The 27,735-nt window shown below is 45.5% G+C and overlaps 1 protein-coding gene across 1 annotated transcript; it reads left to right on the forward strand.

The window, feature by feature from the left end:
• Positions 1-5,862: 5,862 nt before the first annotated feature.
• MDK (midkine) lies at positions 5,863-27,243 on the forward strand. The gene is made up of 5 exons (XM_063117470.1): positions 5,863-6,159; positions 20,797-20,876; positions 21,082-21,243; positions 24,142-24,303; positions 26,153-27,243. The coding sequence occupies exons 2-5, from the start codon at positions 20,798-20,800 to the stop codon at positions 26,176-26,178; spliced, it is 429 nt and encodes a 142-aa protein (XP_062973540.1). The 5' UTR covers positions 5,863-6,159; position 20,797; the 3' UTR covers positions 26,179-27,243.
• The last annotated feature ends 492 nt before the right edge of the window (positions 27,244-27,735 follow it).

Below are 27,735 nucleotides of genomic sequence, written 5' to 3' on the forward strand. Positions count from 1 at the left end.
TTCTGGTTGGCTAGTCTGTTCTCCCTAGCTTTGGACTACTGGTTCTTCCCACAAGAAATATTACACAGCCTTATGTCCTTTTTACGAGCTAGACCATTTGTGTCAAACTCAGCCATACTTCGTCCCCATTTACACAGAGATGCTTCTCAGGCAACTCAGGGCTCATCTAAACCATGCCGGATATTGTGATACGAAAGCGGTATATGAAAGGCAGGAGCCACACCAAGCAGAATATAGCAGTATGAAAGCGGTATATAGTATGTGTCAATGGGCCCCAACAGTTGTCAGTGCACTTCAATACTGCTATAAAGCAGTAGTGTGTCTCCTGCCTTTTATATACCACTTTCATACCACTTTCATAATGCAATATCTTGCTTGGTGTAGATGAGGCCTCAGTTTAAAACCGGATTTTCATCATTTCGGATTTGCTTCCCCCCTCCACCCTGCCCTGGCACATGTTGCCAGCTAATGCAGTGTATAACTTGGGGGGAAACTACTGTTGCTGGGCGAATGTCAGCAGGAGAAACCACATTATTTTGTGCATATGTGGCTGGAATCCTGCAACCGAACAACATATCATCAACAAAGTATCCAACAAAGGAGAGAATTGGGAAGGGAGGGAGAGTAAGTGCAATTAAAGACAATGTAATTTACTTCTGAGTAGACATGCCTTATGGAGGCTAAGAGGTAAGGCGCAGGAGTGGAGGAGCACAGGACCAAGTTTTATTTTTTATTTTTTTAAAAGGACAGCCCACTTTGCAGTGATGTAACAGCAAAACACTGCAATGCCAGACATAGACACACCTCCAGCCACATCTATTAATGCACATTTACTTCAGGGATACAAGGTGCATTTTTAAAAAAACTGCACAGAAGCCATGTTAAAGGGGAAATCCATCACAAAACATCTTTCTGAAAATGTGGCTTTTATGGCAGGAAAACCCGTTGTTGCTGGGGAGAGGGGGAAATCTGTGAGGAGCAGTAGCACCTCAGTAAATCCCTCATGTAGCATTTTATATTAGGCCACTGAGGGCTTTTTCACAAGACCACCTTTTATTCTGGGATGTGTCACTTATGAATGTAGTTTGTATTAATCTGGAACAGAAAGTCATTTTCAAATTGAACACACACTGTAGCCATCATAGGTTTTATATTCAGCACCTACACATGCAAACTGCAAAGTGATTTAATCATTGCTTCTGAAAAGGGTTTTACAGTTACTCTTTACATTCTCAGAGAACAATCTAATGGGAGAACTAGTAGCTCATGTACCAGAGTCTCAACAACTTGCATGATGTCCATGAACATTTTGGTATACTTAAGAACACAGATTTTGCTACATCACCTCCAATTACAATTCTTGTGCATTTGGAGGACTCCTGTGAGTGCAAAACATAACCAAGAACAATGTGTGAAATGGGATGACACCTGAATCAGTTGCTTCTGGGCTAAAAATAAGGACGAGTTAGTAAATCACATTGTTTGGAGAATGCTGAACATTCTCTAATGGCATTTTCACTGGAGATAGTAAGAATGCTTTTTAAGTCTGGGGCATGTCACTTGTTAATATGGAATAAAACACAGGAAAGAAGCATTTTAAATCAAACATACATGGATCAGTGGGGGGGGAGTTGGATGCAAGAGATGCAAAAACTATGTTAAGTATCATTTGAGGAAAAGGCTTGATAATACCTGTCCTGCTGTATCTTTATGGAAGTCACATTAACTAAAACGGGGATCCAGCATTTGGGGGCCCATGGGCACATCTGGCACTTTAATTTTTGTGAACCGCCCAGAGAGCTTCGGCTGTTGGGTGGTATAAAAATGTAATAAATAATAGAAATAATAAAATAAAATAAAAAGTGCCCTGGGCACCATCACAAATTAGTTGCCGTAGGGAGGTGGAAGGCCAATCATAAAAATGTTCAGAACACCAGTACCCCTTAGCTATGTTTGTGTGTGCACATACATTTTTGTAAATTACCCAAAGAGTTTCAGCTATGAGGCAGTGTAGAAATGTAATAAATGAAATAAAACGAATGAAATAGATTTGCATATTGTGTGTGCTACTAACTCTGGGTACTCTCTCCTCTTTCTTTCCTTCATTCCATCTATGTTCTTTCTTTCTTCTCTTCTCTCTAGCTCCTCTCCTCTCTCTCTGAATCCTATTTCTTTCTGGCTCTTCTTGGAAGTGTGATGTAGTAGTGATGGGGGACTTCAATTACCCTGATATCTGTTGGGAGACCATTACTGCCAAAAGTGGCCCTTCCAAGAAATTCCTGACATGTATGGGTGATAACTTTCTCCTACAGAAAGTGGTGGAAGGAACTAGAGGATCGGCAATCCTTGACTTGTTATTGACCAATAGGGATGACTTAGTGGATAAAGTGGCAGTTACGGGAACTCTGGGGGAAAGTGACCACGTCATACTTGAATTCTTGATTATGAAGGAGACAAAAGTCGAGCGTAGCCATACACGTACTCTGGATTTTAGGAAAGCTGATTTTAATAAACTCAGAACTATAATAAGTAAGGTCCCGTGGCAAGGGAGCCTAAAGAGAAAAGGAGTGCAGGATGGGTGGGAGTATCTAAAAAAATGAAATTTTAAAGGCACAGTTACAAACAATTCCAACAAGGAGAAAAGATAGAAGACAACAGAGGAAACCAATGTGGCTCCACAAAAAGCTTATTGATGAACTGAAAACAAAAAGGGATACATATAGGAAGTGGAAGGAAGGCCAGGCTACAAAAGAAGAGTACAGACAAGTGGCACAGAAGTGCCGAAATGGCATCAGGAAGGCTAAAGCTGTGAATGAGCTGAGATTAGCGAGGGATGCTAAAAGCAATAAAAAGGCTTTCTTCAGCTACGTGAGTAGTAAAAGACAGAGGAAAGAAATGGTGGTTCAACTGCTTAATGAGGATGGCAAATTGATAACAGACGACAAAGAAAAGGCTGAAGTGCTCAATTCCTACTTTGCCTCGGTCTTCTCCCAAAAGCGGGTCTATGACGCCCCTGGAAAAAGTGAAGCAGAAGTTGAGGGGGCAGGATTGCAGTTTGAGATTGATAAACAAATGGTCAAAGAACACCTAATTTCCTTGAATGAGTTCAAATCTCCAGGGCCCGATGAACTGCATCCAAGAGTAATGAAGGAGCTAGCGGAAGAACTCTCAGAACCTTTGTCTATTATCTTTGCAAAATCATGGAAGACGGGTGAGGTGCCGGACGACTGGAGGAGGGCTAACGTTGTCCCTATCTTCAAAAAGGGCAAAAAGGAGGAACCTGGGAACTACAGACCAGTCAGTCTGACATCCATCCCTGGGAAAATTCTGGAGCAGATTATAAAGAAGTCAATCTGTAAACACCTTGAAATCAATGCAGTGATTACTAGAAGCCAACATGGATTTGTCAGGAACAAATCCTGTCAGACTAATTTGATCTCATTTTTTGGTAGGATAACCTCCCTTGTGGACTGTGGGAATGCTGTGGATGTCATATATCTTGACTTCAGCAAAGCTTTTGACAAAGTACCACATGACATTCTGATTAACAAACTAGCTAAAAGTGGGCTAGATGGAACAACTATTAGGTGGATTCACAGTTGGCTACAGAATCGGACTCAAAGAGTACTTATCAATGTAAGCTTCTCAAACTGGGGAGAGGCAACGAGTGGGGTGCCGCAGGGCTCAGTCCTGGGCCCAGTGCTCTTCAACATTTTTATTAATGATTTGGATGAGGAGGTGCAGGGAACGCTGATCAAATTTGCAGATGACACAAAATTGGGTGGGATAGCTAATACCCTGGAAGACAGAAACAAACTTCAAAGTGATCTTGATCGGCTGGAGTGCTGGGCTGAAAACAACAGAATGAAATTTAATAGGGATAAATGCCAAGTTCTACATTTAGGGAATAGAAACCAAATGCACAGTTACAAGATGGGGGACACTTGGCTCAGCAATACTACAAACGAGAAAGATCTTGGAATTGTTGTAGATCACAAGCTGAATATGAGCCAACAGTGCGATATGGCTGCAAATGCTATTTTGGGCTGCATTAATAGAAGTATAGCTTCCAAATCACGTGAGGTACTGGTCCCTCTCTATTCGGCCCTGGTTAGGCCTCATCTAGAGTATTGTGTCCAGTTCTGGGCTCCACAATTCAAGAAGGACGCAGACAAGCTGGAGCGTGTTCAGAAGAGGGCAACCAGGATGATCAGAGGTCTAGAAACAAAGCCCTATGAAGAGAGACTGAAAGAACTGGGCATGTTTAGCCTGGAGAAGAGAAGATTGAGGGGAGACATGATAGCACTCTTCAAATACTTAAAAGGTTGTCACACAGAGGAGGGCCAGGATCTCTTCTCGATCCTCCCAGAGTGCAGGACACGGAATAACGGGCTCAAATTAAAGGAAGCCAGATTCCGGCTGGACATCAGGAAAAACTTCCTGACTCTTAGAGCAGTGCGACGGTGGAATCAGCTACCTAGGGAGGTTGTGGGCTCTCCCACACTAGAGGCATTCAAGAGGCAGCTGGACAACCATCTGTCAGGGATGCTTTAGGGTGGATTCCTGCATTGAGCAGGGGGTTGGACTTGATGGTCTTGTAGGACCCTTCCAACTCTGCTATTCTATGATTCTATGGTTCTTTCCTTCCATCCATCTGTCTGGCTCCTCTTCCTCTGTCTGGCTCCTTTCATTCTTTTTTCCTTCCTTCCCCCCATCTCTTCTTTCTTTTGCTATCTGGTTCCTCTCTCTCTCTCTCTTGCTCCTCTGTTTCTCTCTCTCTCTCTCTCTGGCCTTAGCTAGACCTAAGGATTATCCCAGACAAATGGAGGCGTTGTCCCTGCCTGCTCCCGGGATCCCCTGTGTATCATTTGGTTGCACAGGGATGATCCCGGGACGATCCCGGGATATAGGCCTGGTCTAGCTATGGCCTCTCTCTCTCCTCCTTCCCTATCTTTCACTCTCCCTCCCCACCCCCATTGCTCCATTGGCTTTAATTGGGACAGTAAAAGCCCTGCTGCCAAAAATTGGCTGGAGGAGGGGCAAACTCTTCCAGCCGTTTTTGGCAAAGACACACACATCCTGTACAAATGAATGGTAGAATTGCTCCATTTACATCCAGAAGGGGAAAATAGCTTGGAGGGTGCCTCAGCCTGGCCTTGTGGGTGCCATTGAGCCTGCTGGTACCATGTTGGAGACACCTGAACTAAAATAACCCATTTAACAAATATTTTCAAGGCCACAATGCAGTGTGCAAGCCTTAAACATAAGCAATCAGGTCAAGGGTCCTTCTAGTTCAGCATTCCGTTTCACACTGACCAACCAGTAGCCTGTTGGAAACCCACAAGTTAGGAGGCCACAGCAGCCTCAACCTCATGTTCCCCAGCAGCTGGCATATAGCATGTTGCCTCTGAAGCTGGAAGCAAGACAGAGCCATCATGGCTAGTAGCCATTACTAGCCTTCTCTTCCATGAGGATAATGGAGTTGCAGAAATCTCTCCTGTCTTTCTTTCAGAAGGAGAAATTAAAAGTGAGGGGAAAGATGTTTTGAAATGGAGGCGCAGTGTCTGCAGCTCGTTTCAGTCATAAGACAATAATAAAGAAAGTGTTTGCAAACTACCAAACGGCCACATCCCTGTCTCACATTTTGGGCATAAAATCAGACTTGAGCCTCCACACGGCAGGCCTGTGTCTGAGCGAAGGAAGAGGCCAAGAGGGCAGTTTCCAGACTCTTGGAAACGGTGCACTGAATTTCTCTGGAGGAGGAGAATGAGGAGGAGGAGGAAGGGCGGGAATTGGGGTCGGGCCAACGTTGGGGGGCTCCTCAGCAACTAGGTCCTAGCTTGAGTTTGCTCCCCGAAGGCCGTCCCGCCTTTTGTGTGCAGCTCCACGAGGGAGGGTGGGGCGGAGCCTTGCAAGTAACTTTGGCCTCCCCAAACTACCTTTTGTTGTCAGCTGGTCGTGACGTCAGGGGCCGCCGCCGCGCCGTGCAAGGTTGTGTCCACATGTGACCAGCTTAAACTAGTTCTGAAGACACAAAGGGAAAGGAGCGGAAGATAAGGAGCCAGATAGCGGGGCAGGCGGCGGTGGTGGAGCAGAGCCAGCGCAGCGCCAGGAGACTGACTGAGGCGTCGGCGGTTCAACCCCTCAGCATCTATCCAGGCAAGTCACCGGGCGAACGCTTGAGCGCGAAAGTTCCCCGCGGGACCGGCGGCCAATCGTGCCTGGCATTGGGCGACGCACTCTGCAGAGTCGTGCCGGGGAACGGGAGGGAGTCAAAAAGGGAGAGGAGACCACCCCGACCTCTTCGCATGCATACCTTTGTGAGAAGAGCACCCACCCCCACCCGCTCACCGGTCCCCAGAAATAGCGACCCCCAGACATGGCTTTTTAAGGGCTTTCCTTGATCTTCATCTTCCCAGCCCCATCAAGCACCTACATTTGTGGCTTCCCCCAGAAATGTTGCTTTAGCCTCTAGCAACTCCGAGCGAACATCCTTTCCCTTCCCGGGACTTCTGTTACGTGCTCTCAGCTCCGTTACAAACTCTATGGAGAAATAGGAGGGGGGGGGGAAGAGGTCTCCATAAATTAATGGTGCTACTTTTTCCTCTGCGTTCCCCCAGCGTCTCAAGAAAAAGGGCAAAGATGATGCTCTGTTTGGGGCGCAAAGTTCACTTCTCGAAGGGAGGGGCGAGCTTTGGGGGTGGGGGAGATGGGAGAAGCTTCGTGATGGTATTTCATGCCGATCCCTTTCGCCTGGATTTCTCTTGTTATGTCCATGGGTTGTAACCACTGTTAGCCCTACTCGGAGTAGACCTATTGAAATGCTTTCCTGTTCAGCCTTGTAACAGTTTATAATGGAGGGAGGAGGGATCTGATTGTTTGTGTAATTTTTTGCTGCCAAGACTTGTCCCAGGAGGAGGGATCTTTGATGGGAGATTTTGGGCGCCCCTCCGTAGCTGAAAGAGCCACCTGTGCCTGCTTGCTGGGTGCCAAGATGCTGCACTCTTGGGCATGCGGGCGCTGCCTGAGGAACTCACTGGCATGTATCTGTCTAATAATAATGCCTTTGCAGTTCTCCATGAAAAGCTGGTGTCCTAACATGCAGGGTAAAGGGTTGGAGTGAAGAGATCCTTCTTTGGGTCTCTTTCTGCCACTACGCACCAGAGCTTAAGATGCTGACCCTACATTTCCCCACCTGTAGCTGCCAGGGCGTATTGCTTCTGTGTCCTGAGCTGCAGCTTGCTTGAACCCTCTGGCACCACATAAACAAGAGCTCCCCCGAACACTCATATTATTCAGTCCAAAAGAGCTAACAGACAGAGATCTGTGCATCCAGAAAGAGGGTGGAGGGGGAAAGCCACTGTTTAGCCGCTCGGATTGTGAATGCTACAAAATGGATTGAAGAGCACCAAGATAGTTCATCTGAAAATCAATCCCTTGATTTTAAGCATGTAACTTGAGTATCTTTTAATAAACTTTCTTCAGTTCTGACATGAAATCGTGCATCTGGGTTACTTCTGCTTCTGCAATACTCTAATCTGGATTGTTTGGGCTACTGCTGCTAATGATATTTAGACTGGAGATGTGTGTGCTTATGTGTGTGGCAGTATCTTGATCATTGCAGGGGTCTGCAACAGAAGACCTTCAGATCCTTTCCAGTCCTTCTAGATCTAAGGCAATTTAGTCTGGACTTTGGGGGTGGAGAAGTGGGGTCTCTGTTCAGTCAACCCCACTGGTATGCTTCAAGCAGAGAGGAGACATTTTAATGACTATTGATCCTTTCTCCTTACGATTGCGGCAGTGCTGCATTCTTCCTCAGTCCTCCTGTAGTTCGGAGCTTAGCTGAGGAGCAAAGGGACCCCCGCTCAGCATAGGACTCTCCCGAGCCAGCATTTGGAACTTGCATGTGATGCAAAGTGATGAGCTTCACTCTAAGCTGAGCACCTCAATTCAAAAGCTTGTGCTCTTGGACCTGCTCCAGCCTGGAGAAGAATAAGAGAAGGTTGGTGTTTCTCCCCGTAGCTGGTTTCAGGAAGGAAGTGTCCCCATGAAACTAGGGCACTTTGTCTCACAACACACACTCACACAAGCATATTCTAATTGTGTTATTATTATTATTTATTTATTTATTTATATAGCGCCATCAATGTACATGGTGCTGTACAGAGTAAAACAATAAAATAGCAAGACCCTGCCGCATAGGCTTACATTCTAATAAAATCATAATAAAACAATAAGGAGGGGAAGAGAATGCACCAAACAGGCACAGGGTAGAGTAAAACTAACAGTATAAAAGTCAGAACAAAATCAAGTTTTAAAAGCTTTAGGAAAAAGAAAAGTTTTTAGCTGAGCTTTAAAAGCTGCGATTGAACTTGTAGTTCTCAAATGTTCTGGAAGAGGGAAAGTCCTTTTTCATCCCCTTTTCGTTAACTATTGTAACCATGGCTTTCCCCAGAGTTCAGCATATTTCCTTTACCAAGCTTTGACCTCAGTTTGCTTAACACTGTGGCTTCATCCAGACTTCTGTTAGATTAACAAGGGAGATGCAAGGCTGCATCTGGTAGAGGGAATACGCTCTACTGACACTCCTGTTCTGTGATGGTCTCCACATCCATGGCCTGAGAACATTTGGCAAACAAGTAGGTATTGAGATAATTCCTCTTTCCCACTTCCACCCCACCTCCACTACGCTTAAGGATCTTGGGTTACAGCCAGAGTGCCTAGAAATGTATGTCTAAAATGTGCATCTGAATCTGGTTCTAAAACAGGAAAAAAATGTACATTTTAGACAAAATGACAAATACTGACTTTAGATGCATTTTTCTGTTTGCAAAGATTTTTCTCACCAGGTTTTTGGATTCCCTGCCTTCACCCCCATTGCAAACTGGAATACTTGATTATTACAATTGTTGCTTAGGCGGGTGCACACAAGACTCTTTACGTCCTGCCTTTACCAGATACATGTCAGTCTGCAACCATGGCCCTATTCAGGCCGGCTGTGTAGAACACAAGAGCAGAAAATGGGACCACACAGACTAGCACTGTGATGCCCCTGACAAAGTAGCCCCTCCCATTGGTGTCTGCAAGTACACTGTAGATCTTCAGAGGGGGGGCATCTGTATATGTGAGGGGGCCCTCCCTGCAGACTCTTGTACATGCAGGCGCCAGAAAGAGGGGCTACTTGGTGCATGCAGCTAGTTGGCACAGCCCATCTCTTGCGTTGTTTTTCACAGCATCAATAATGCCTGGACAGGGCTTCTAGGGAGTCAAAAAATGTGATAAAAAACAAGAATCTTGGCATTCTGCAGGATATGTACCTTGTTTATAAGCCATGATAGCATTGAGACCTCTGGCTGTGCCTCCTTTGATGCCCTCTTTCCTACCCTTGAATTTCTCAATGATAATATCATTTTATCCTTGCAAACTCGCCCCCCCATGCTGTAATCTCTTGAGGTTTGCTGCTGAAATAGGGCTGGGGAGGGGTATTGGGGTTCCTCTTATCCCTGATCAGTTGCGCTTGGTGATGGAAAACCTCCATCAGCAAAGTTACTTCCCCCGCACATGCTGTCTTGGCTTGTATTCCCATTGTTTTTCTGGCCAAAGGAATGGGTCAAGACCACTCATATCTGCCTATCCATCTCTAGCTATGTTGTCAACCCATTCCTGAACCTAGTTATGAGAAATTCTGTATGAAGTCATACTACACCTTACACAGAACCAAAGCCTCCTTCCATATCCCCACCCTTTTTAACTAGTCACAATTCAACATTATGGTCTTCTTTAAATCACTCCACCGTTTGGAATGCCACATTAGAAAGAGTGCTCTTTCGCTTTCCTTGTGTGGTCCACATAAGAATATAAGACGAGCCATGTTGGATCAGACAAAGGTCCTTCTAGTCCAGCATTATGTTGACACAGTGGCTGAGTAGCTGTTGACAGGAAACCCAAAAGCAGGACATGAGTGCAATAGCACCCTCCCATCCATGTTCCTCAGCAACTGGTGTACATAGGCATACTGCGTAGAACCATCAAGACTGTAGCTATTGATAGCCTTCTTTTCCACGCAAGGTCCTTTTCTCGTGCACTGTCTAGAATTCTAATGGTCTCATTGGCTGCCTCCAGATGCAAGGTGCAATTGTTGCTTGCTTTAGTGTCAGGCATGCTGATTTAGGGCACCCAGTCTTGGAAAGCCTCATGGGGACTGGGCCAGCCCTCTTGCTAATTGTTGCTAACCTACAAGGGAGGCAGTGTGCTAGAAGGATGTGTGCAAAACAGTTGTAGAAAATAGTTGCAGTGTTTGGTTCATGACCCTTGATAGTGCAGTCCTATACATGTCTATTCATAAGTAAGTCTATTGAGTCCTATGGGATTTACTCTCTGTATGTATAGCAGGAACAGGCAAGCCGTTATTCTCCAGATGTTTTGAACTACAACTCCCATAAGTCCCAGCCAGCATGGCCAATATTCAGGGATTATCAGAGTTATAGTCCAAACCATCAGGAGGGTGGTTCCCAGCCAGCATTGCCATGCTGGAAGTTGCAGTCCAACTCATTGGAGGGCACCAGCTTATGGAAGTCTACTCTAGTTCATAGGATTGCAGGTTCAGGTACCTTTTCATCCTTTTCCAGGCTAACATTACAGTGCGAGGTCAGCATTGGGAGAAGAATCCATCATAACACAGCATTGTAGAGTGTGTTTGTACAAGGTATAACCCAATGACGATTTACCCTGGAAAGAACAGCTACAATGAGGAAGAGGAGAAGGCTGAGAGTAGAGAGTGGTAGGGGAGGAGGAAGAGGAGACAGGATCTGATGGCGACAGCCTGAGAGAAAGGAGGTGGGAAGTGAAGGAACTGCACTTGTCTCTCAAACTCTAAGGAGGCTGCTAACGACAGGGGAAAGCGAGGGGACGTGGTCAATTTCTCATATGTTTTGCTAAGAAGGAGAAAGACTCGGCCAAAGTTGAGGGAGTCCAAAAGAGCCAAGAGGTAAAGAAAGGACTGAGGGAAGGCATGTGGATGCTCTCAAAACAGAGCAGGGAGCAAATGCCAGAAGGTAGAGTTGTGCAATAAGAGAAAAAAGTTCCATTCAGAATTGTTGTAGTTGCGAGATGCCCAATTGATTTACAAGTATTCTGAATCTTTTCATTCTTGCCCACTTTAATTCAAAGTTTCGTATGAGTTAAGGTGCAATCCTGTGAATGTTTAGACAACTCACAGCAATTTATTTATTTATTTATTATTGCATTTATATCCTGCCTTTTTTCCTCCAAGGAATCCAAGGTGACGTACATAATCCTCTCCATTTTATCCTTACAACAACAATCCTGTGAGGTGGGTTGGGCTGAGAGTCTGTGACTGGCCCAAAGTCACCCAGTGGGTTTCCATGGCTGAGTGGGGACTAGAACCCAGATCTCCCGACTCCCAGTCCAACACTTAGCCACTTCAGCATTCCCTAGCCATGGTGGCTAGAGAATGCTAGGAATTATAGGACTTTTTTCTGTCTAAACATGCATAGGATTGTGCCCTTAATGTGTTAAATCTGACCATTTTCTGTGTACATCACAGGTATCATATGATTATTTGTGTGTAATTGATAACTCTTCTCATTCCAGCATTCCTCACCTTGTTTGGTGATGAGCTAATGAACTGAAGAAAGAATGATACTATAATTAGTATGTCATAAACAAGTAATCACATGACAGCTATAATTTATCACATGGAAGCTGTGACACTTGACATGGAGCTGGATGTGTGAACTTGATTCAGTGTGGAGGAAATGTGGAACAAAAAGATAAAGGAAAACATGTATGTGGGTTAATTGTAACATAGCGGATAGCATTTCAGGGGTTGAAGGCATCGTTCAAATTCCTACTTGACCATGAATTCCACTGTGCTTTAATATCTGAGATTATTGCTGTGGTGGTCAATGAGATAAGCATTTTGTATACTTACCATGCAGCCTTCCTGCCGGATTGGCTGGGAATTGTAGCCTAACACATCTGGAGGGAACCAAATTGACAAAGGCTGGCATGGTGAATGAGGAGAATTCACCTCTAGGAAGGTTTTTGAAGGAGACCTCTTTGGGATTCACTAAGTGATCCCAAGGCCATGTATTCCATACGATGGCTCTGTTTTCTAATTCTCTACTCCCATCACCTATCCTGCAACACGTATGCACAGCAGTCCTAGGAATGATTGAAAATGGTTCTCCTTAGTGAGCTGGTATTAGAAGAGGGAGAAACAGGGAGAAGGAAAAGGAAGAGGATGGGAAGAAGAGGATTTCAAAGAGAGAACGTAAGGTTCCATCTAGTCCAGCACCCTGTTCACACAGTGGCCAACCAGCTGTCGACTGGGTGTAATAGCATCCTTCCACCCATGTTCCCCAGCAACTGGTGTATATAGGTTTGTTGCCTCTGATACTGGAGGGAGCAGACCATGCTGAGAAAGGGTATACGTATGTAAGCCAGGTGAACTGTGCTTATATCCTGGAACTAATATTGGTGGCTTCCAAGACAAAGAAACCCTGGACAGCACAATTTATGTGAAGTTAGCAGTTACAAGAAAGTTAGCCCATTTGGGGAGAGATTTGAGTTGTTCCTGCAGAAGTGTGGAATCACAGATAACAACAGGGATTCCTTTCCCTGTGGAGAGGAGGCAGAACCCGGGGCCAAGGCTTGGGAAGGAAAACTCTGCAGGTCCAATGGGGAACTTCAGCAGGCCGCATGTGACCTGCAGGTTTCCTACCCTGCCATAAAGTCATGCATTGTCACTATGAATGAGTTTGTTGCGTGCCAAATGACTCATCTGGTGGGAGGATAGTATAGTATCTAAATCTCCAACTGGAGACAACTGGGTTAAAAGTGACACCTGGAGCAGAGCTTGCTTGGCAAAGAAGAGAGGCCCGGGAAAGCTAAGGGGCCTCTCATGATTGTGTTTGGCACCCACGATCCCATTCCAACATCACCTAGAGGTTTTCCATGGACTTGATCCAAGGTTAGTCAAATCCTTGGCAATCCGAACCGTTGCCAAAATATGTCTAAACTTTCAGCCTCAGCTCAGCATGTGCAGCCTGTGAGGTGAAAGAGCTAACAGGAGTGGGGTGTGCTCCAAGACCTGAGTACACTAAATGTTAAATGTGACAAGAGTATATAATGAGTCATTGAGGGATCCAGGGAGAACTACTCACCAAAAACATCGCTTTGCAACTCGGGGGGAAATGCCCCATATGTTAGATTCATCTTTATAATAAATTTCTCATTTGGGATTGTTTAACTGTGTCAGTCTCCATGATTTACTTGTTCTCCCTGTTTTATTTTGTTTCTAAAACCAGTAGAATATCTGATAGTGTCATTTATTTCTGTCTCATTCTTCAGTGCTGTACAAAACGTTACCTCACAAAGAATAGAGAAAGGAAGAGATTATTGCAATAACATATTTTTTTCTTCATGTTTTGATCTTTAGGGGAGGAAATTTAGTTGATACACACTCTGTGTGTGTGTGTGTGTGTGTGGTTGTATATGTACTCAAACACTTAACACTTGGGGGAAAAATTAAAAGGAAAGGATTGATGGTGATGATTGCTATTTGTATCTGTATCCTTGCTCAATTGTGCTTGGGATGCTATACATGGATGTAGGCTTACAGGTATTTGAAGCAGCGGACCATAATTTCTCATGGTTCTTGACACCTTTCCATATTTTTTCTGCTGGTTTTGCCACCTCTTCATTTCAGATGAGTTCACAGTAGCCCTGGTAAAGTGTTCACACTCTCCTGAGGAGCAACGGGATAACTGTTCCAACTATGATCAGTCAGGATGGTAATAGTGATGTGGATATGGAACCGACAATGGCCTCCCAAAATGAGCCTTCAGCAAATGATGGAGCACGAAGTAAAATCCTGCCTCCTAAGGAAATCCTCATAGTTACAAAATTCTGGCATGAAAATACTTTGATGTAGGCATTAAACATGTGACAATCATTTGCATGGGGTTTTGCAGTCTGTGGAAATCAGTGTCTTCCTCTGTTTCCTTGCCTATTTATTTATTTATTTATTTATTACATTTCTATACCGCCCAATAGCCGGAGCTCTCTGGGCGGTTCACAGAGAAAGGCCTACAGTATCAGCCTTTTCCAAGCAGCTTTTCCCAACTGCAGACCTCCAGGAGTTTTGGACTACAACTCCCAGCATTCCTGACCATTAGCCTTGCTGCCTGGGGCTGATGGGAGTTCAAGCCCAAAACATGTAGGAGGGCACCAGGATGGGAGAGGCTGTATCAGTCTGGAAGTGAGGCCTTGTATATTCTGTTTATTTTTGAAAATGGCATCTGCAACAAGGTGACCAAATTGCTCTGCTTCCATTCCTAGCTATGGACACAGCCAAACAGAGAAAATGCCAAGGAGAGAAGAGCAGAGGACCCAGGACATAGGACAGAATAAGCATATGGGGACTGTCAAAGCAAGAACAACAGTTCTCTATCAGATTTTGATGTGGTCAGAGTGGAGAATGATTGATGCTTCTTTTGTGTCTGGAGAAAAGTACAATTGGAGCTCCAGGAGGCTGCAATAGCCCTGGCCAGAGGAGATGGGACTTTTAGTTAGCAATGGAATTTGAAACCTCATTCTTGTGGCATTAGAAAGATGATAAAATCAAGGTGAAGGAAGAAGCTGGTCACAGCAGTTACTTACTAACACTGTCACATATGCCGGGATCAGACATCTGTCCCTAGCTTGGCCTCTCCCTCTGTCTCCATGGCTTGTTTTTCCTTGTTTTTAAGCAGAGGACAGTATCATGGAATCCCATGTATCATGTTGTTTAACCCTGCCCTGCTTTAGTGTTCTGGTTCAAGGATACCGTTCCACTGGGTAAACTTGAGCATATACCCATCTTTCAGTCTTGCTTCTATATTTAGGCAGTTATTTTACAATCTCCTTGGAACTAGCTGACATCACTCCCCACATTGTCTCTTGTGAGATGGTTCATCTGGGAGACTGTAAAGCTCTTTTTTCCTCATTGAAAATCCTTCAGAGAATATTAATAATAGGAGGAAGACCAAGATGTTCTCCTGGGTGCAAGCAATAGGTTCATTATTTGGTGAGGAGAGCCATTTAATCTGGACAAATTCTTGTCCACAGTTGGACAATGCCTTTATAAGGGCCAACCATATGCCGCTCTGAGATCTTAATGATATAGGGTAGGATATAAATGTTTTAAATTAATTAATTAAATAACCAAAATTCCACAAAAATGTGCAAGCTGTGGAGTTCATCAGAACTCTTAGGCTAGACAGTACAAAAAGGAAGGGATATAGGAAGAAATAGAGAAGTTCCAATATTTGGCCAGATGGTTGTGGCCATGTGGTCTGCAGTTGAGATAGACTCAGTCTCAAAATGATTTGCTGTCTGAATGAGTTATTCAATGTGTTTGCCACTTCTGTATGATCAGGTCTTGTGCCACACATAGAGAACCTAATGTTGCGACCAATCCAAAATGTCAGCTTTGCACAGTGTGATGGAGGATCCTGAAACAGGAAGACAATGTGGAATAGGCAATCATGCCACCTCTTCCTAGGGGGCAGGGCACTGCCATTGGAAGTCAAAGTATCATTTGCCCATCCTGCTCGGTGTCCCCCATTTCAAAATTTACCTTTGTGGCATAAGATTTGAAAATACTGAAGCAGCAACAGTCACCACACTATATAAGTAACGTAATAATTGGTCCAGACTGCATGTTCCTCTCTTCCAAAGAACAAGCATAACATGTCCACCCAGGAATATTATGCCTATCATGGTATTGCTGTTAACCTTTCTTGAAGAACCTCAGTTTCCCAGTTCTCTCAAAGGAACAATGTGTCTGAAGGGTAACATTTAGAAGCAGCAGAGAGAGCTTCTGGATTTGCTTGGTGCTATCTCTAGGCCAGTTCCTAAGCCTGACAGCAGCCTTTCATTGTCTGGTTAACTTCCATAGCTGGAGAAATGGTGCAAGCCCAGCCCTACATCTGGCAAGTCTATTGTCATCAGACATTCCAGATACAGTGGAGTTTGGATCTGGACTGCTCTCGGTTCTGAGCTCCTGCCTTTTTTGGTCCGGGGAGGCTTGGGCCCCACTCTGGCAGGCACTTTGCTCCCCTAAGGATAGTTCCTAGCTGAAGGGGTGAACGTGTCTTTCGTCCCTTGGGCTCTGCCTTCAGCTACCCAGCCTGTGTAATTCTCTGTGACAGTTCAATTCAGAGTGAATCCAGCAGCTTCACAGCAACAGACATACAAAAGGTGAGCCCAGTGGAGCCTGAATAATGAGCAGAGCTGCTGTCTGCAGTGGGCTGCCTGGAGGACACTGTGGGGGAGGGGCAAAAATGCTGACCTAGTGCTTCTTTGCCTCAGCCCTCCTGGCCATCTCTTTCCCCTACACTGAGCACGGCATGTTTCATCCCAATCTGCAGTGCAATCGTTTCCTCCGTGAGTGGCTCTGACAGCGAGGGCAGAAGCCAAAGAGCCTTTCCACCAAAGCACTGGGTCCAAGTTGCCTTGTCCAAAGCCCCATGGGGTCTGCTACCACCCTCCCACACACAAACTTTTCCTTTCTGTTTTGTTTTGCTGGGGCATAGGGGAAAAGGGGATTGAATTTCAGTGCATATAATGAAAGACATGTGTTGATAAGATTCTCCAACATACCATAGATACCGTAGAGTTGTTACATGTCTGCAAAGTCAGCATACGGCAACCTCATGCAAAAACACAGGGAGGTCATCTTCTTGCCTTTACTGGAACCTTGGATTAAGCAACTAAGCAAAGTTTCCAGTCCTCATGCCCAGGTCCTTGCTTTAGCTTCTGCCTGGAGTGTTGCTCCTGACCCACATGTAATATATACAGAGCTATGTGGATCCTCCATCACTGTGCAAAGTTGACATTTTGGATTGGTCACAACATAAGGTTCTCTATGTGTGTTTTAAATACAAGTTTTTAAATTTTACTTTTTTAAAAAAAAATATTCAGGCATCAGGGGCAACGTGTTGCCCACCCCTGCTCTAGCACTTTAGGTTCTGTGGACAACATATAAAGAAATTTTGGAAGCCAAAAGATGGCTCACAAGGATTTTCACTGGTCAGAGGACAGAGCGCTAATATTCTGCATTTACCCTTCATCTTGACTACTACATTTCAAATGTATTGTGCAAAATAAGCAAAAGAAAATGTGCATCATATGTATATAGGTTGCAGAATTTGGATTTAACAATGAAAATACTAAGAGGGAAGCAAGGAAATCTACTTTACATCACATAGGGGCTTGCACCATTGACTTTCTTAGGACCTATGGCATTGCAGCTGAAATCATTTTTGTCTGTTTGCAACACGGACTTCAGAGTTCCAGTAATAAACTTGTTTAAATGAATGTGGTCTAAATGATCACATTGCTGCTTTCTAGTGGCAAACTGGGATTTCTCTGGTGGTACAGTCATATCCACAGTCTGTTATGTTAGTATGCCATCTGTGCCACTGAAAAGCCTTGAACACAGGCAACAAAAGGACACCTTTGGTACACTGGCAAATTCTGTATAGCTATAAAGGGACTTTGTTTTCTGGTCTATCCCCCTTGTGCAGCAGTGCCAGAGAAATGATTTTGCTGCGTCTGTCTTTTATTTTTGACAATTTGATATGTCTTCCCTTGCTGCTGAGCTCTCCTGGGCAAGTAAGAATTGCCTTCCTGTCCTATTGCATGAATGGGAGCTCACCTGTTGGTTTCCATCTATTGGAGAAATGAATGAGCAGGGTAAAAAGGGAATCTGGATTACATGTCTTTTTCCTGCAGTGTTCTCATCAGTCCTATTACTATCCCTGTGTGTTGAAATAAGCAATGGGGAATTCTGAAGAGAATCACAAAGCAACAGCACTTCAACCGGTGCAACACTCTTCCACGCTCCCCATCCACCCTGGCCGAAATAGGTACACGCTCTGGGCTTCTGTGGACACAGGCACATCTAAGCATGAAATGTATGCAACGCTACCTTGCAGGCGAACATCAAGGGTAGGCATGGTGAGGCATCTGATGAGCCCCCCAACAGCAGGGTCCCACTGACAAGAACCCCCTTAACTTGCTCCTCCTCTTCATCATTGCAACCTGCTTGTTCACCTGCCTCTCACTCTGACCCAGACAATGGTGGTGGGGGGGAGGAGGAGGAGGAGGAGGAAGAGGAGGAGATGCCACTGCCTACTTCCTCAGTGGCATCCCCAGTCTCTCAAGGAAACCCGTGGAAGCAATGACAAGAAAGAAGATGAGAGGCAAGAGCAGCTGGTGACCATGTGGTTTAGAAGGTAGACTTACCCAAGGGGCCCTTCAAAACCTGGAGCTGGCACTGCTGCCGTGCACACATCTTCCTGGTTCTTCTCCACACCTGCAATTCCCCTTCCTTATGGTATGTGTATACCCACGTAGATACTCTCGCTTGCTCCTTCACTCAGAGCCTTGTTTCCATAGACCCTTTGTAGGGATATGGTAATAGGCTGACATTAAGGGAGCCAGCAGGGGGAGCAGCCTGCCTTCTGAAGCTCCACATGAGATCTAATTGTGCTGGGCTTTTATTTTTAATCTTCTGTTTTAGTTCTCAAAACCTCTGCCTGTCGGGGTTTCTTTTTCCCACCCTGGATTCTTTTCGAGCTGGATAAAGGTTCCATGGCAGCTGAGATCCCCCCAACCTCGGGGAGCTTTGGCACTGGCGAGGTAGCCTGCTGAGCCCAAGATAAAAGAGGCACTGGGAAATGAGGGGGGACTATGGGAGCATTTGAGGGGAGTGGGGAGCAGGGCCTCCCAATTGCCAGCCCACGGAAGCCTTCTGGCTTTCCAAAGGCCGGGGCAGCATAAATCCCTTTGGCAGGCTTGCTTTTCCCAGTTTCCACTTGGTTGCTCTAGATTTGAAACCTGGTGTGTGTGTTGTGCGGGGGGGAGGGGGATAAAGTTATTTTTGAAATGGGAGGTTTGAATCCTACTCAGTTTCATTCTGCCACAGGCCTGAGGGTTTGGATCGGTGCGTGTGAGTAGCAGCCCTTTATTAGGATCTATGGGCCAAGACTCATTGTGAAGGGAGCACCCATTGACGAGTGGCACTGTGGGAATGGTGTGTAAATGCAGGCCTTGTGTGGGCTTGCCAAGTGGCAAAACACACCAAAAGGGAGGCACAGCAACAAGAAAAGACAGAAATCCAGCAGGGGCAAGAGACAAACGTATACCAGTTCTTCATCAGGGGACTATTATGGCTTTTCTAATAACTTGCTCCAAATGAGTTACTCTTGCAGACATCAGTCAGCTAGTAAGTCCTTTGGAGCAAGTGATGACAGAGCTCTAATAAATACAATCCTCTAATGAAAATAAATACAATCCTCTAATGAAGAGCTATTCTTTCAAAATATGTTGAGATTAATACACCCGGTGACAATAAATTTGATTCCTTAACCCTCTGGATTTCCGGTCCACCAACTGGAGTAGGTGATAAAATCAGCCTGCAACAAAGCAGAGGTTTGAGGAGATGCAAGAATTGTCAAATATTTTATACTCTGGTAACTGCTATAGACATTAGGAATAGCAGTTATCATTGAAAAGGAAATGGGGGTTGGATCCACATTTAAGCCAGATCAATGGTGCTGGCGGAAGTGCATTCCCCTCCCCCTCCCACCCATAACAGCCCCCCGCCAGCACCCTGAAAATGCTACGCAGAACGTTACGGGTTCTTGTTGAATGGGGTAAGCTTTGGAGTACTGCAAGCATGTAGGTTCCCCCAAAATCAGGTAGAGGAACCTTTCATGAATGGAGCCCTTCCATCGGAAAAAAGCAGAAACTCCATCCAACCCAGTGATTGCTATGACTCATAAAAGGGGACAACTCAACCAATCATTTCATTAAATGTGTCCACATATTGCCTAGGATTCAGGTTGAGGTTTCTATTTTTTTATTTTTTAACATAATTAAAGGAGGAGGAGCAATGAACTCAGCTACTGAGAGACGGAGTTTTCACATATGTGCCATGATGACGTTTGACATTTTAGCACTCCTGGCAAAATGTTGGAATTGTGCCATGCTTACAGTGGATTCAAAAGTTGTCTGGGCTCCTTACTACCAATAGGGCCTGCACTTACAAGTCAGTGAGTGACAGGAGTAAGGCCAGTAGAAAAGTTGACCCACCCACCCCATAAGCTTTGTCCCAAAGGTTCAAACAAGTGCTGCTTCTTTCATGTACTAGGTGCTACTCACACTGCATGTTCCCATAAGCCTGGTTCTCTCTTGCCTCAATAAAGCACCCAATGCGTTATCCTTTGTTTGCTCTTTTGCTATCCCTAAGTGCAAATTCACAGGAATCAAGGGAATTTTGAAAAGGAAATGTTATTACACCAATCTGCTGCTGCAGCAAAGGTCCAAGTAAAGTGGTGTCTTTTTGTAAAGAGCTTTTTTTCTTCCTGGATGCAGAAAGACAACACCAGTCTACTCCGGTGCAGAGTTCAAACTCCTTCACCAACCAGAGGAGGTTTTCCTATATTTGGGGTACCAACTATTGAAAGAGTCTCTGTTATGGTGTCTGTAATTGCAGCTTGAAATGTTGCATTTCCTGGCATGGAGCTGAAGTGATGGTTAAAGTGTCACCTGCTTCATTTCTGCATGCCAGGCTGCAGTTCAAAGCGCAGGAGTAGTAGAAACACTGATAACGCTCCTCCTCTTTTAAGCCCCATGGCTCCACCTTCACGCTCATGAACTCCCCTGTTTTGGACCAGCAGGGATTTGATGCCTGTGCTGATGTCTTTTCCTTTCTTTGTGCAGAATGCAGGTCCGTGGGCTCTTTCTCTTCTTGGTTCTGATTCTTCTGGCTGCATCTTCTGAGGCTGGCAAGAATAAAAAGGGTGAGTGGCTGACATCTGACAACTGGGGTGGTGGGGAAGGCAGGTTTGAGGTCAAGTCTGCAGTTTGCGATTCTTATGGGTTGCTTACAGGCAGAGGCGGAGAGGGGGGTGGGACTGCTTTTGATGCCTTGTGGCAAGTTGTGGGAAAGGAGAGGCCATTGTTGTGCACCATAGTGACTGCCTGTTCCTCCCATTATTACTGCAGACAAGGTGAAAAAAAACAGCTCGGATTGTGAGGAATGGCGCTGGGGGCCCTGTGTCCCCAACAGCAAAGACTGTGGCGTTGGCTTCCGTGAAGGGACTTGTAATGAAGAGAGCAAGAAGCTCAAGTGCAAGATCCCCTGCAACTGGAAGAAGGAATTTGGAGGTGAGCATGCGTCCAGTGGTGGGAGAAAATGGTGAGGCTTGGAGAATGACCCCCCGATCTTGACAGGGCCTTGCCAAGCCAACCAGGCAGTGGACCAACTTCCGGAGAATGTGCGGTTCTTTGTCCAGAATGGTCACAGGCGATTGGCATGTGCACTCTCTGTGTTGACTCATTGCTATCTTCGATGCAGTGTTGGTTGGCATTGTTTACAGTGAGTCTGCATATGGTAATCTGTTCATTCTGGTGCTGTCATATTATAGAAGCATATGCTGTGGCCTCTGAGTCAACTGAGCCTTCCCTAGAGATAGGGCGTTGTGGTTTCTAGCAGTTGTCATTCTTTTAAAGTTTGGGAAGTTGCCTTATACCGAATCAGACCATGGGTCCATCTATCTGAGTACTGTCTACTCTGAGTGGCAGCGGCTCTGCAGGGTTTCCAATGGGGTTATTTCATAGCCCTATGTGGAGTGGCCGGGGATTGAACCTGGGACCTCTTGCATGCACAAAACGTGCTCTACTACTGAGCTATAAGTCTTTCTGTCTTATTTCCTATCAGAGAGACCCTCGGCTTCTTGGAGGCCAGTGGGATTCTGGTAGGGGATCTTAGATCCAAAGGGTAAGAAAAATATAAAAAATAAGTCAATGGAAGTCAGTATAGGACGGAGTCCCTCTTATCAGGTTCCCACTGAAAATGCTTCCATCATTGGGAGCTAAAGTGCAGCTTCCACTTGCCTCCTAGTAGGAAACTGAATTACCTGGAGTGGTGCAGAATGGAAGACCGAGACCAGTATTCTGAGGTCCCGGACCAGAGGCAGGCAACCGTGTGCCTTTTAGATGTTTGGACTGCAACTCCCATCAGCCATTTATTTATTTATTACATTTCTATACCACCCAATAGCCAGAGCTATTAAAATTAAAATTAAAAACATTCAAAGTATAAAACAACAGTTCAAAACCATAATATAAAATACAATATAAAAGCTCAACCAGATAAAAACAGCAGCAATGCAAAATTACAAATTTAAAACACCAAGTTAAAATTTATTTATAGACTGTTAAAATGCTGGAAAAATAAAAAGGTCTTCACCTGACATCTAAAGGCATATAATGTAGATGCCAAGCGAACCTCCTTAGGGAGCTCATTCCACAGCCGGGGTGCCACAGCAGAGAAAGCCCTCCTCCTGATAGCCACCTGCCTCACTTCCTTTGGCAGGGGCTCGCAGAGAAGGACCCCTGAGGAGGACCTTAGGGTCCGGGCAGGTACATACGGGAGGAGGTGTTCCTTCAGATAGCCTGGCCCCAAGCCGTTTAGGGCTTTAAATGTCAATACCAGCACTCTGAATCGGGCCTGGACCTGGACTGGCAGCCAATGAAGCTGGAAAAGGACTGGCATGATGTAGTCTCGTCGGCCAGTCCCTGTTAATAGCCGTGCTGCCCTATTTTGTACCAGTTGAAGTTTCCGGACCGTTTTCAAAGGCAGCCCCACGTATAACGTATTGCAGTAATCCAAATGAGAGGTTATCAGAGCATGGATAACTGTAGCTAGGCTATCTCTGTCCAGATAAGGGCGCAGCTGGTATATCAGCCTAAGCTGATAAAAGGTGCTCTTTGCCACTGAGTTCACCTGTGCCTCAAGTGACAGTTCTGGATCCAAGAGCACCCCCAAACTATGGACCCGATCCTTTAGGGAGAGTGCAACCCCATCCAGGCCAGGGCAAACATCACCTCGACGGACAGATGAACCACCCGCTAACAGTACCTCCGTCTTGTCTGGATTGAGTCTCAGTTTGTTAGCCCTCATCCAGTCCATTGCCGTGCCCAGGCAGTATGACCAGTGGCAAGGGATTATGGGGGGTTGTAGTTCCAAATATTTTGAGTGCACCAGATTGCCAACTCTCTCTTAGACCAACAATACTCAACTTTGGGATCAAGGAGGATCCAAGAGGACAGAGGACAGTAGAGTCTAGAAAATAATGTGAAACGTTGGCTGGAAGTCCTGTACATTGGCTGGAAGTCTCGTATACTTAAGCCACTCTTCACCCATTCCCTTTGTCTCTTCCTCCATGTACTTGGTTGTTTCTGCTACATCCTTGTCACTTTCATGCTCCTCCCCTATTTAATTGCATTAAGAAATTAGGCTGCAACTCACTGGAGAGAGGTTTGCCCATCAATGCTAAGCTCACAGCTTCTTGCATTCTTTCATCATGGATCCTTCCCAAAGTTGTTGCTGTTTTTAAAACCTCTGTTAGACTAGAAAATAGACCAGGATTATCTCTTTATGCTGTATATACGTTTATCCATGCTTCAGGTCCTTGGAATTTATCTATTTATTTGTTTAAAGCAGGGATGGGCATCCTGTGTCTGCCTCTGCCACCCCAAATTCCTCTTTCCACACCTCTCTTACTGTGCCTTTTTTTCCTTGGGCAGCCTATAACAGCCTTTTTGCCTCTCTGGCCCATCTGACTCAATGGTTTCCTCTCTGAAGGACTATATTATTGAGAGGGAAACCATCGAGTATGGAGGGCCAGAGCATTTTTTGCACAGGAAATATTGTCATGATTCAAGGCAGTCAGTGTTAATGCTATCAATGGCTACTAGTCATGATGGTCATATATTACCACCCATATCAGAGGCAGTAGGCCTCTGAATATCAGTTGCTGGGAAACACAAGCAGGGAGGGGTGCTATTGCACTCATGTCCTGCTTAGACTTTTCTTTGGCACATGTTGGCCACTGTGAGAACAGAATGCTGGGCTTGGTAGGCTTTTGGTCTGGTTCCGCATGGTGTTTCTTATGGTAGAACCATGGTAAATGCTCTTTGTGATCTTAGTGGTCTCACACTTAGGGCAATTGCTTGTGATGGGTACTATGTCGATCTAATGGCTCTTACCTTCTCTCCTAGCTGATTGCAAGTACAAGTTTGAGAGCTGGGGTGGCTGTGATTCTGCAACAGGCCTGAAGGCCCGTTCAGGCACTCTGAAGAAGGCCCTGTACAATGCCGAGTGCCAGGAAACTATTCAAGTGACTAAGCCCTGCTCTCCTAAGGCCAAGTCAAAATCCAAAGGTCAGTTCCAGTGATCAGAGTTCCTTTATCTTCTTTAACCTTGTCAGAAAAATATAACTGCTCCTGTGGGGTGATGTGAAAACCAGGGATGACCACATCTTGCCAGTGATGGCTGTATTTGTTATTCCTTAGGATTCCTGTTGCCTGAGGACAGTTCAGGCTCCTTATGAGCCCTATGCTTCGTCAGGTTCTGGATGCTTTGAGCAAAATTTACAAAACTAAGGCAGTGGACTATGGCTTTCATAATGACCACAAGACACATCAGTGTAAAATTGGAGCCATAGACTTATGTGAGAGTAATGCTGCTCTTCCATGAGCTGGAAAAATCAGAACAGTTTTGCAGTTCACAAAAGAGGAACTATGATATTGTGTCATGCTGTGGCTGTGCCATTGCATGGCTCTCGCAAATAGACCACTCATATGAGTAGATGATTGGTCCTCAGAAAAGGGATTCTGACTCTTGGCCAAATATATTCCTATTTCAGTCTTGCCTAAAATGTCTGAATTTGGCCAAATACAAAGGTCTCCTCCTCCCCTTCAATTTTCTCTCTTGCTGGATTGTTGTGACCCAAAAAAGTGAAAAGGCCTGTGTGTGTGTGTGTGTGTGTGTGTGTGTGTGTGTGTGTGTGAGATATCAACTTGGTATGGTTTATAGTGCAAGTGTACAGTCATTCTTGCTGAGAGGTTGCTTGGTTCAGATACCGTACAACATCAGAAATGGTCATTGTGAAAATTCCACTGATGATAACCCAAAAGCAACCTTCATTAAGACTAACTGAAATGTCTCAAAATAGTGGCCAAGAGTTAAAATTCATGATGACTCTTGAAACACTAAATCCTTTCTCTTCCTCTGCCTCTCTTTTTGTCATTTATGCTTTACGTCTTGCCTGAAAAGTGCTAGCTGACCCTTCCTCAGCCTGGTGCCCTCCAGAAAGTGTTGGACTGCGGTTCCTATTATTCCTGGCCAGTTTGGGGAAGGCTGAGCTAGGAGGATGCGAGACCTTGCTCACCACTTTGTGATGTTTCAGTTGTTCCTCATAAAGGTTATTACACTTCTGTTGCTTCTGCATCATTCTCTGTAATGCACCACTATGACTATCTGCCATTTTCTCAGTGATGATGCAGAAACTCTGGCCCGTGGGCTAAATTCAGCCCACTTGAGGTGCTAATCTGCTTCCCCAGATGGCCACGTCCTCTCTCCCCCAACCACTGAAGATTTCGAAGTTTCCCAGTTTTTGTGCAGTTTTCCCCTATTCTAGAAGATCGAAGTGCCTCTTTCTTAAATTATAAGTACTGGAGTCAGATTGGCACATGGACAGCTGGAGCTGATTCACTAGCTGAGCATTTGTCTTCTGGGTGTATTCATTGGTCCTTGCTTTTTATAAGAAAACACTCCACGTGGTTCACGACCAGCCAGACTATGACAAGATTACAATTATATGATGCCACAGGTATTCAATCAAGCCTTCCCCAAGAGGAGCTGGCTGGGGAAGATGCGAGCTCTAGCACCAGCTTGGGGCACCAGCTTGGGGAAGTCTGTGTTAGAGGAACCCAAAGCCTGTAGTGTCTGTCCCACAGGGATTCACTTGGTCCAATGGCTGGTGGTCTGAGCCATCAACCAAGGGTAGGAGCTCCCCATCTGGAAGGCACGTGCTAGAACTGCTCGTGGCATCTATGGCAACGCAGCCAAAATATGAGTCAAGAAGCCAACGGTCAACTGGCAACTTCCAAGAGAGCTGGTAAATGCCAGACTAGCACCGGCCGTGCCAAATCAAGTGAACTGGAGCATGTGGGGGCCTCCATGTGAAGTGCTGTACTAATGCTTTTCTACCTTCATTGTTTCAAACAGCCAGAAAAGGAAAGGGGAAGGACTAGACTGGTGGATAGAGCCCCACCACCTTCAGGGCATGGTGCCTGAACCCACTTGGACACACACCACTTGGAGCTGCAGCGTGGCCCCTCCCAGCTCGGCGATACTTTGCCAGATCCCACTCTTCTTCTGCCTCCACGACTTTGCCCTTAACTGAGATTCCATTTCTAATTGCTAGTTTTGTAGAGAGCAAGCCCACCCTGTCCTGAAGAAGGTGCCCTTTGCCTTCCCTTTAGCCTCTCCCACCTACCCCCTGCTCGTCCCCGGCCCCCTGTATATGCACCCCTGTGTTCTTTGCTCTGGTTCGTTTCCCAGAATTCAACATGGTGTGTTTTGAGATGGGGCTATGCTGTGGCTAGAGTGATTCACCTTTGGGATCCTTGGTCAAAGCCAAATGGTCTTTTGGCACATCTCTTTGCAAACTTAGCAATGCTTGCAATTTCCCCAGTGCGGCTTTGTCTTCCCATAGCCAAAGCTCTAAATTTAAACTACCCAAGAAAACTGTTTCAGGGAATGTATTGGGGTGGGGTGGGGTGGAGGAGGAGTTACAAGGGGTGGAAAGCCCCATGTACACCTTGCCTTCCTAATTAAGGGTAGTGTGTGCAGTAGGAAGATTTTGACTTTTTGGGTGTCCTTTTATCCCCCCATCTCAGCTTTACAAGGGATGACATCTGTGCCTACTTCCCGTGTGTGTGTGTGTGTGTTTGTGTGTGTGTGTGTGTGTGTGTGCATGCGTGCCTTCCTCATCTCTCTCCAATACATGCTTGTTCATAAGTCGTCTGTCCACCTGGGGAGGGGTGTGTGCACATGGGTGTAAACACCATGAGCTGATTTTGCTTGGTCTTTTGCCAAAAAAAATCCACACCTTACATCCCCTTCAGCATCCAAGAAAGAATCTCCCCAGAGTTAATGAGCATTGTTTTTTGTTCCATCAGTATGTCCTCATTCCTCTTTGTCTGTATTCTTGCTGGGACGCTGTGGCCTTCCCTTCCTTTACTGGTGCTGGGTAAGCCCTTTCTGCTTTTTACAATTTTCCCCCTTTTCCAATAAAAGTCTTTTTATGAAAACAATCCTTTCGGGTCCTATTTCTGTATCAGGAGCAACGAGTCTCATGAACTAGGGAAGGGCTGGTGGTGTGAGGGGATTACTGGGACACATTGGCTCCAGTTGCTACTGTGGGAGGGAGCGTAAGAGTCTCAGTGAGGTGTCACTGCAGGAATATCTACACTTCATGCTTGACAACACTCCGTATGCCAGGAACAATCTGACAGACATTGACTGGAGGGGCAGGGCAGGGCGGTTTGCTGTCCGTTCAGATTTCCCTGGTGCATTTTTTAGGCCGAGACAGAGTGAGGCACACTTGACATTAAGATATTAAAAACGACTGCTTCAGGCAAGGTGAGGATAAATGCAGGGTCTGCCTGCCAAAAAGAGCTAGAATGAGATGGTGTCAAGTTCCAGATACCTGTCAGTTTCCCAGAATCAAATGGCTTGTCATGGAAAGTGTAACAGGGACATTTTCTCAGACATCACCAGATAGAGGCAGCCATGCTTGGGTTAAA

Source organism: Elgaria multicarinata, chromosome 2 (assembly GCF_023053635.1).
Source record: "Elgaria multicarinata webbii isolate HBS135686 ecotype San Diego chromosome 2, rElgMul1.1.pri, whole genome shotgun sequence".
Lineage (NCBI taxonomy): Eukaryota > Metazoa > Chordata > Lepidosauria > Squamata > Anguidae > Elgaria > Elgaria multicarinata.